At 42.0% G+C, this 10,599-nt stretch overlaps 1 protein-coding gene across 1 annotated transcript in view; it reads left to right on the top strand.

Annotated features, from left to right (window-relative positions):
• rspo2 (R-spondin 2) overlaps positions 1-10,086 on the top strand; it is a 62,285-nt gene extending 52,199 nt beyond the window's left edge. Inside the window, exon 6 of the mRNA XM_069656589.1 lies at positions 8,627-10,086. Within this exon, the coding sequence (XP_069512690.1) occupies positions 8,627-8,742 (116 nt within the window). The 3' untranslated portion in view covers positions 8,743-10,086. The remainder of the gene's footprint in view (positions 1-8,626) is intronic.
• The last annotated feature ends 513 nt before the right edge of the window (positions 10,087-10,599 follow it).

Genomic DNA, 10,599 nt, shown 5'->3' on the forward strand with positions numbered 1-10,599 from the left:
GGCAATTTATCTTGTGTAACTACAACATTAGCATCAGGGCTAACTACCTTGGATGTACATGCTCACTGGCATTTTAAGCGGGATGTTTTTGACTGATGTTTAACGATGCTATACTGATGTTTAATGAGATGTAATGAGTAAATTCAGTATCAACATTAGGAGTATATGAGGATTACAGTGCCATGTCGAGATGCCACCATCAAAGTGGATCTCGGAAACCTGAGAGATCGTGCCCAAAGTTTCCAATTTGGAAATCTGACCTAAAGGATTATTCCATTTAATTTTCCCCAGTACAGCAAGAAGATGTAATTCCCAACTTTCCAACATTTCTGAAACCCAGCATTAGTGTTTAAATTAAGGTGTGGTAGAGGAAATAGCTCTGGAAGGAAAGTTCTTGAGCTTTTTGGAAGTCGGCCTAATTTTACATCTGCTGTGGAAGGTTTCTTCGTGATAACCTACCTTTGAGCGCTCGAGCCAGAGGTGGTAAACCAAACAGAACAAGGGAACAGTTCCCCTATTATGAAATGCAGCAGAGCATGACTTTGAACTCTGAGTAGACCGATGGAGAAGAACTTTAATGTGCGGGGTCATCATCTGTTCTGTTCTTCCATCCCGGGCAGGTTGTGGCTGCCTCTCGCTGGTGTGATCGACCTTCTCCAGAGGGGAAAAAACACGCTGTCTGCCCCGACCATCAGCCATATTAATCACCGTGCCAGTCATGCATGTTTTGCCGGGACTTCTCCGCTTAGAGACGCTAATCTCCGAGTCGGGTTTTCGCTTTAACTTATTGTCAGTGAAACGAAGCATCAAAGAGCTGAGCGGTGAGCTAACCTGCTTTTTTAATCTCTGGGCAGATCCTCCATCGGGTCATAGATGAGAAAATAATGACCGACCTAATCCCAACATTAGCTTTTTAAATCGGAATGCGTATGTTTTAAATCATTCTCGCCTCGCAGCATGGTGATAGTAAGCAGAGCATGGGGGAAAAGGGAACGAAAGAATGAAAGAGTGAATGAAAGAGTGTGATCCAGAGAAACCTTGTTAGGGCTAAGTGACGCTGTGCAGAGAGCCTCTTGTCAGTCTGTTGGCAAGATGAGCTTCTTGTAAATGATTGTCCTCTCTGTCAAAAGGCTGATTTCTTTTTTCCTACATCTGACGTCTGTGCCTCTGCCGCAGTACTTCCCAGTAGTTTTCCGCCTTAGTATTGTAGCTTTTTCACTTCTTCCAGGTCTGAATCTGTTACAAATTTCATCCTTTTTACACTTAAGCATTATTTTCTTATGTATCATGTTCTCCCCTGCCTCGGATGCCAAATCGCCCGTCTACGGCATTTCCCTGCAGGCGGCGAAAAGCACAACGCACCATTAAAAGTTTTGGCCTACCTCTAGCCTACGCCTTAATTAACTATGGGTCACTCGAGGTCACACCACTGTGTCCCACCTATAAATCAACTGGAAACTGAGTTCAGCGGCAGTATAGGCCAGTGTCAGCGTCCGTAACCTTTTCCCAGACAGAGGAGTTGTCGGTGTGTGAGTAAAGAGAGCACAGGCTGGCTACAGATCCTTTCCCCTTCACAGCATTATAAATGTATGTGTGAGGAGGCCCTTAATGGCTGCTAATCCAATTTCTGCCACTGAAATCAAATCTCACTGGCGCCAGTAGTTCTCTCCTTCCCTCGCAAATAATGGCCTCCGCTTTGGCCTGTTTATGAAAAAGACGGACCGCCAAAAAATCCGGCTTTACCTTCCTTAAGTCCACCCGAATCTTCTTCAAAATTGTTTGGATGTTTTCTTCTCCCCCCCCAGCGTCCTACGAAAGTTATTAATTGAGGGTCTGCGTCGAGTGGAGGGATGGGGTAACAGGAGAGTTTTCAGCAGTATAGGATCCCATTTACCGTATGTCTTAATGCCTTCTCGAGGTCAGCCATCGATTTTTCTCAAACCACAAGCAATGGAGATAAGATTAGGACTTCGATTCCTGCGCTGCCGCCGGAGCCGTTATTGGATGAAATCACTTGGCCTGTGCCGACAGTCGGTGCTTTGCTCTTTTTTAGCAGGTCATGGCCTCTGTGATTATAGGGTAGCATATAGATATCCCCACAGAAGCCTCAGGGCCCTAAAGAAATAAGACTTTCTTCTCTTATCCAAAGCATGCTTGATACCAAAAAGGTAAATGAGAGAATTCACAGGAATATGACACTGTTGCATCATGCAGGCTTTCTCTCTGTAAACTTCTGCCACTTCTTCCTCCTTTTGGAAGACACACATATTAGCTTTGACACAGATGAAGGCAGCTTTGGCTTTGGCTTCCTTCCCTCTGGATATGGATTTGACTGATTATCTTTCGGAGCATCAGTTGGACAAGTAGTCATATTGCCATTCCGCCAGGAGATATTATCCTGGAGTGCGAGCCTAATAATATGATACGTCTAATAGCGCTTAACTCTTAGTTGGATCTCCACCATGCACTCGTCTCGATTATTGCTGAGAGCTTCAAATATAGCATCACCAGGACACAGAGAGGGGGGAAAGGGAGCGGGAGAATGATGGGGAAGAAAAAGGAAAAGCAGCGGATCCCGGCCGGCTTTGAGAGGTTATTGAGGAGCGTCCACCACAGTGCGTGCAGAGGAGTTTAATATTTCTGTGCTCACTGGTTTGGCAGCTGGGAAGATTGAAAATGACACTAAGTATTTCTCAAGCTCACATAGGTGATATAGAAGCTCGCAATCACTGACGCACAGGCATAAAGGGCAAATATATCATCCACACGTGTGCACGCACGCACACACGGATTCGTAAGAGAATTCCACAGAGGTCATTTTTGACAGCGGTAAACAAGCGTCCTACCGCAGGCTCTGCTTCTTGTTCAGAAACACAAAACATTTTGATTTGCTCTTGAGATTTTTGTTTGTTTGTTTGATTTACTTTTCATTTCAAACCCAAAAGCGAACGTCAAGCTGAGCGGGAGGGAGATTTTATCAATGAAGGAAATCCAAACAGTGGGGAAAGTGTGGTTTGCTGTAGAGATAGTAGACGCAGCCAGCACGGAAAGAAACGTATAAAGACGGTTTATAATTTTCTGATAAAAGCCATACTCCATAGATTCGACCCCGACTGTGCCAGCTACGACCCAAAACAAAGACAGAGAGTGATTTTAGACCTGCTGTGCCTTCCAGGACAAAATTATCTTCCAGGCTTGATTTATGAATTTGCTCTTGGTTTTGAAAGCATTTGAGATGACTTAATCATTTCTTTCCAGGCAAATTAAACTGTTTCCTCTGTGAACCCTGGTAATCAGCTTAAGTGATTACATCGGCCGTAAATATGAGATGATGAAAGCTCAGTGTTCAGAGTGCATGGTGCCCTGAGGAAAGGCTAAATGGGAGTTCTTGGGTAGACATGATAGCACATCTCTCTAGGAGTGTGTCTGATGTTGGAGGAAGGGGCTTATGTGGAGAGTGGTTGCCCTCTAGCTGTCAGCGTTGAGATTAGGGTATGAAATATGGTCTGAAGTTGTTGTGTAGGTGAGTTTATGAAGTGTCATCAGTTAGTATGGGGAGTTTGAGTTGGAGCTTGAAACACAATAATCAAACAAAAAGGAAATCAATCGTCCAGGATGAGGAAAAGTCTATTATAGATAAGGTTTTCTGAAAGGCAGAGCTACAGCATGAAGCAGGATATTTTAGGAACATAAACAGTATCTTTACAGTATCCAGAATCTGGTGATTTATAAAGGTACAATTGAAAAGTGATGCCTGGAAAGCATTAGCCATCGGCTCAGTAATCGGGCTCTGTTTTAAAGACTTCCATAACTTTCCTGTGAAAGAAATGCAGAAATGTTTTGTATATCCCAGGTTCAGCAGGATAATTTGACTTGTACACTGTCTTGACAGCTGTCATTAAGTTCTTACAACCAAAGACTAAACAGGAACAGAAAAAAAAAGCTCTGGAAACAGCCCAATGAAGACAGAGACCATTAACTACGAAAGCAGTTAAAGGGCTTTAAGATGGTTAGCAAACTGTGTAACTAAGTAAAAAGGCGGCAATGCTTTTATTTTTTGCCTGTTTTGGCTCAACAAGCTTACCCCAGAAAAAATACTTTAAAGAAATGTTGCTTATCTTAAGGCATGAATGATCTTCCAATAAAACGTGTTCTTCCTGCTTTCTTGTCCCATAACTTATATTATAAATGCAACTGTTTTGCTATTTGTCGGTCCATTACGTTAATGTTAAATTAAATATTATAGAATAATTAACCAATATATTTATGTATGTCATTTAAAGCTGGTTTATCTTCAACAAATCATATGAATTCCACTAAAGTCAAAAGCTCAGTAAGAATGAATCTGCTAACATTAAAGTAATAATCTCAAAGATTTTCATTAAAATAAATGTCTGTTAAGTCTCTATCTATCGCCGAATGAGGTAACACAATGGTGATTGAGCCTATGGCCCACTGATGAAAGCTTTTGCATTTGCAGTATATAGTATTATTATGGACCGGGTGACAAAATTAAAAAAATAAATCCCAAGCGGCGCCCAGTTAGTGACGTTTCCATCACCCAGCAGTGGTTGGTCTGCCAGAGAGGGTAGGCGGAGCTAAGCGGCTGCTTTTCCGGTCTTTGCAAATGTTGCGAGTAAACAGTAATCTACTATGGCTGAACAAACAAAGAAGAACTTCAAAAATGAGTGAAAATCCAAAGAAAAAGAAACAAATTCGACGCTCAGATGAAGGCACACCGTCAGCGAGAAAAAGCAAGAGTTACAACCGGAGCCAGACGCCAAAGAGTACGATATTAAAATCTTCGAGATTATATTTCGTTAGCTGAGTTTTTTTTCTTTTGTCATGACAAGAGTTAAACTACTCCTTATGTAGTTATTAAGAAAAACAAGCTGGCTCATCAGTATGGATGTTTTATCATTTACAGTTACAGGAAACTTTCAGTTGTCAAATTTATTTTTGTGTTTAGCTAAGGGTAGCCTAGGCTAGCGTAGGGTTTCACGTGATGTAGCCCGAGCTTTAGCTGATAGTTAGCTCTCTCTCTTTATCAGAGTGCTGAAGGTTAAGATCAGTCTTAATTATTGCAAATTCTCTTCATAGAAAAGATTTTAAATTGGTGAGATTTGAGATGAGAGATGTCGAAAATCAGATATTGCTCGTCGTATTATCGTGACCCACTATGTTGGTAGTAGCTTGCATTTACCTTTGTTAGATAGAGAACATTTTCACGTGCATGGCAGAGCTTGTTATCGTTAGTTTAAAAGAAAGAAACATTGGGGTTGAAATGTAAAATGTGTAGTAGCTGGCAGTTTGTTTCTGTCCTGCTGTTGTGTGCTGTTAGAGGAAGCGTAAAAGTCTGGAACTAGCTGGGAAAACTTAACACTCACGTATGTATTTGTGTTTCATGTAATCGCTGTAAAGGAAGGCTTTTTCACTCTTACTGCAGCCTTGTTGTCAAGGAATGGCACATGAAGGCTTTTCCCGTTACAGAGGAAGTTTAATGCCGCACCATGTACTTTATTGCCGTCAAATGTAATTCATCATGAGTTGATTTCTCGGTGAGACGTGTTTATCAGGCACCTTGCAACACCGCTTTTGAATGAAAATGACCTCTTTTAAGAGCAGTCAGGGAAATGACCCTATAGGCCAGATGCCTGTCAGCTCCAGATTTACTTTAACAAACATTATCGTACCGTAAATCATGAAAACACACTAAAGTGGCATTGCTTAGCAAGTGTATAAAGTGCTGTGGTAATATTTTCAATTGCAGTGATGGAAGAGATGTGAAAGTTGTTTTCAAATGGGTGATATTGACAAGGAGCTGTGTGCGAGAAACTTTACAGCCGTGGCTTGGATTGGCAATGTGACTCAAAATAACAAGATTAGATTAATTGCAGGAAATAGCTCAGTGATGGTTTGATGTTTGCATGCATCTGTATTTTTCATTGGGAGACCCTATTAGCAGAGCAATATCTTACTCTCTCATGCGTGTCGGCTTAAACGAGTGAATATTTTCAAATGAAGCTCACAGTGAAGCCCTGAGAATGGGAAATAAGTCTTTTGTAGGGGTGCTTAAAAGGCCACCGCAATGCCAGCAGAGAAGGCAATTAGAGATAAGGCCAAATTTTACACACCGTTACCTATTTTTCGTGAGAGTAACAGCTTGAACAAGTGCAGTAATAAGACCCAGTGAAGAAACAACCGGACTTGTGTGCCTGACTTGCTTTTCCCCCTCAGCGAACCATAGCGTGGCTTGTTTCTTTGTGTTCTAGATCAGCATCCAGATATCATCCCATCATCCAAGACTTACTCCACTTTTCCCCCATTAGATTTTCTTTTCCCTTAAATTCCCTCACACTCACTCCCCCTCGCACACACACCTCGTTATCTTATTTGTGGCCTTGGCAGCCAGATTGTTGCCTTGCGGTTCGGTAGCCAGAGTTTTCTCTGTCACAGAGAGCCGTGGGTGCAGAACCTCCACCGCACAAGCTTCCATGAGTGCAGGAAGTCAGTTCCCAGCATGCTTTGCCCATCTCAGTGAAACCTGGGATGGATTAACCTTGGGCTGGGGGACCTTTCCAACTTGGAAAGAGAGTTATGCAACCTCCCGTACTTATCTCCCCTATCTATTGCAGTGACAGTGAAAAGTGTTGGGCTGAGTAGACATTTGTTAGAAACCGAGCTTTAGTCCTGAAGGGCTGGAGAAGACGACGACCACATATCTGATGTTCCCTTGTATAAGCTTAACTTCTGTTTGCCATGCAGCAAATGTTGTAATACTTATAAGGAAGCATTTTTAGCTTTTTAAAACCCTTATCAATACTGGCAGCACAATTTTTGGGGGAGAGGAAGATCTAAACTTTCTTAAGGGGTCAAAATTTCCCAACTCTTGGACAGTGTGATCAAATTCAAGCTTGAGTTCGTAATCCCGAGAACCCCAGCCCAAAATAACCAGGTTGACTCCATGAAATCCATTCCACAGCAGTCGGTTGCATGCATGTGCTTTTACAAACCGCTGTTTTACAGTAAAATAAATAGAAATGGAGCTCATTAATCTTGTTGCGCCCATCAACATGCTGCATCATCCCATCAGCGGTTGTCTGATGATCAGTTACAAATTCAACACAACGCTAAATAACTGTCCAAATTTTGACTCAGACTGATGAATATTCAGGAGAGTGCAGTGAATTCGACTGTAGCCCTGCCCTCGGTGCACTAAACGAAATTGTGCTTAGTAAAGCACCACAGTTGCCAACAGTCTCTTTATGGTAAGGCCAGGTCAGCGAGGTCAGAGAGTCTTTCTGTGTGGAACTGCAGGGAGCCGTTCACAAACAAAATACCTGACAATACTTCTGATTATTGTTCTTATTGAGCCCTCAGAGCTTGTAAACATGTCCGTCAAAAAGCGGAGCATTTATTGAGAAACAAGCTTGATGGATTACATGCAGGGCTAGATCAACCAAATATGAGGCCATGGGGCAAAAACAAGCTTTTGGCCCCCTGTTGAAACCCCCCACACATGTTGCCCTGAACTGAGAGCTACAGAAACAAACCAATACTCCTAAGATAGAATATTACAGTGAATAAAATCTCTATTTACAAGGATGTGGATTTTAGGGATGGCAAGTGTTCTGGTTTCCGCTTGAACTACGCTTGTAGTCCGAGTCCTATTGAGTAATCACGTATCAGCAGGCTGCGTCATATGCGGGAAGAACAGCCCGTGATGAGAGCAAAAGCAGGCGGAACGTAATGCGCCATAATGACATCCTGGCTTACACGAGCGTCATCTGATGATGATTTACCTTCTTATTCATCTCTATAATCGAACATCTGCAGCAAGTACAGCTAACAATCTGTTCTAGATCAAAAATTCAACTTGAGACAAGTCATGAAAGCCATTCAGCACCTGACCTCCTCGAATGCATTAGAAATGATCGATCAGACCTCCGTTCAACAAACAAGCATTTTAAAAGTTGTTTTCTTCTCCTCTTGAGGACAGACCTGACAAAGCTCCATTTTTACTTTTTACTAATCTGCATCATGATGTTGAAATTTCAGTTTCTGTAAACAATGTAGCACGCAGAAAAGGAAGTCTTGACTGGAAGTCGTTTATCGCTAACTGCTGGCTCCACGCCCGACATATTCACCCCAGAGGCTATACCGTCTTCAGACCAAAGCCGATGAGAATCGAGATTGCTGTGAATATAACTGTAGTAGATTTCAAATAATTAGAGTTAACACAAATTTGTCCAAAACTAAGAACCATGAGAGACTAATATCAACTCAATCAAAGATATTACAGGGATTAAAACTTACCATTGGCACAGGGCCCATACATTAGATCGGGCCACAGGCTCACAATGGGGGTTTTACCTTTTAATTTTCTTTTCTGTGTGCTTTGGAGTATTTGACAATTAATCTAACTAAGTAATTGTCGTACAGACAACCTTTGGCCTTCCTGAAGGTTTGAAGCTCCATGACAGTTTGCCTTTTTGCTCGGATTGTAATCTATTCTTTGCCGTCATGTAACATTTCCTAAAGAAACAGACCGAACGACATTGAGTGCTGTGGGTTGAAGTAATTGAATGACTTATCATTCCTCCCTTTCTGCTCTCTGTATTCCCAGGTGGCTCAGGGAAGCAACGATCCAAAGAACCAAAGAAGAAGAACAAGCAGAGGCTGCGGTTTCGGGCCCAGAACCAGCACAGCGACCACTTGGCCTCTGCACGCACCAGCCAGTGAATACTGAACCTACGGACTTCCCATTGAACAAAGAACCGACGCAAAGCTGCTAGCCGCTGCTACACCCATAATTTGACCGACGACTATCATGAACCCCACTGCTTCCCCACCTGTTGTCCAGCCCTCCCTTAGCTCTCCCCAGCACACCAGGACACAACCATGACTCACAAGTTCGAAACAAGAAAAATATAAGTCTAACGTGCAGTATCAGTATCAACACACTAAACACATTCTTCATGCCTCTGCCCCCCGCAGCTTCTCCCCCTGCTGCCGTGACCAGCCAGGTGACTCTGTTCTCTCTGCCCCGCCCCTTGTGGACCTTTACAGTTGACATTACTGAACTCATTTCCCGTCATTACCAATGTCATTAAACGTGCAGGGTGATGGAAGTCGGAGAGGCAACCAGAGACTGCGGAGGCGGATAGAGGGAGGTGCATAGGAGAGGTGGTGAGGGAGTTGGCGAGCCGACCTGCTTGCAGAAAAGAGGGGGCATGGGAGGATGAAAAATAAAGATGGAGGATGAAGGGACATAAGAGAATCGGCTACAGCGAATGATGCTGATGGACTAGAAAATGGCATCTTGAACTGAAAGAGATTGTTTTTTTGTTCCTATATTTATGTCAAAACTACCCTCACCTTCCCCTCTGAATGGAGACGGAGTGTTCCCATGTGTGGCCTTTATGTTCTGTACATTTTTGAGAGTAATATTATAGAATTACCATGCATAGTTGCAAAGTATTTTATTCTCAGCACAAACTGTTTACGTTCAGACCGCTTTATGCTCTAACTGTATAGTGTGGATAAAAAAAGAAGAAATTTAGTTGTTCGACTAGCATGGCAAAGACTCATGTGTACATAGTTTATCTAATTAAAGCTTATTACTGTATTTTCAGTATTGACTCGTTCACCGTTCTAAATGTTTTAGAGATAAAAAGGTTGTAATACCAAGCTACAGATGAAAATGATTAAAAACAGATAATAAACATAGCCGCCACATAGCTATTTCATTTATATGGTATATATTTGATTTATTTATTAATTCTATTTTGTACTTTTTTTGTTCAGTGAGATTTTTTTTTGCCTCATACTGTTACTCTTATATGCTGAAATATTCTTTGAGTTCCTTATAACAGTGCTTATCTTTAACATGTGGAAAAGGTTTTTGTCTGATGTCACGCAGTGTTGTATTACATTTATTTGACCTCATCTACTGATTTCAATGTTTTAAAGAAGAAGAAAAAAAGACAAATACAACTATGCTTTGACATATTCTAGGTTTAATAATTAGGATCCAGCAAATGTATGGTCATAGGACTGCATATGTGTACATTGTGTTTTATTAAAATACATTTCATGTGACTGTATGATGAAGCCGTTCATTACTGTCCATGCCAAATATGGCTACACTCGGAAGCGGTCATTTCCTTGTTTCACTTCGGCGTACAATTATGTGATTTCTAAACCATTTGTGAAATCCATCATGTCGCACTGCATGACACACGTGCTACCTCCAGCCAAAGGATTGGATATGGCCGATTGGGCCTTAACAGCATGACTGCACTGTTAAGGGTTTACAATTCATGATGACGTATCCTTATGAATAGCACAAAACCAGTGCATGCCGTTGGTGGCCGAAGATTATACTGTAAGGCTCTTGCAACATGTATTTGGCTGTGGCACGTGCACACCTTGATCGCCACTTTATTTGATACTTTTCATAATTTTACTCACTTTTAAGGTCCTCAAAACATCGAACAAGCATAAACAAAGTCTTCTCTAAGCTTAATCTGCCTAGTGTATGGCAAAGAGATGTTGTAATGCACGTCATGGCCAATTTATCCTGAGATCCACACAGTA

This window comes from Semicossyphus pulcher, unplaced genomic scaffold (genome assembly GCF_022749685.1).
Source record: "Semicossyphus pulcher isolate SPU_LCO1_2020_fin unplaced genomic scaffold, fSemPul1.0.p SCAF_9, whole genome shotgun sequence".
In the NCBI taxonomy this organism is placed as follows: domain Eukaryota; kingdom Metazoa; phylum Chordata; class Actinopteri; order Labriformes; family Labridae; genus Semicossyphus; species Semicossyphus pulcher.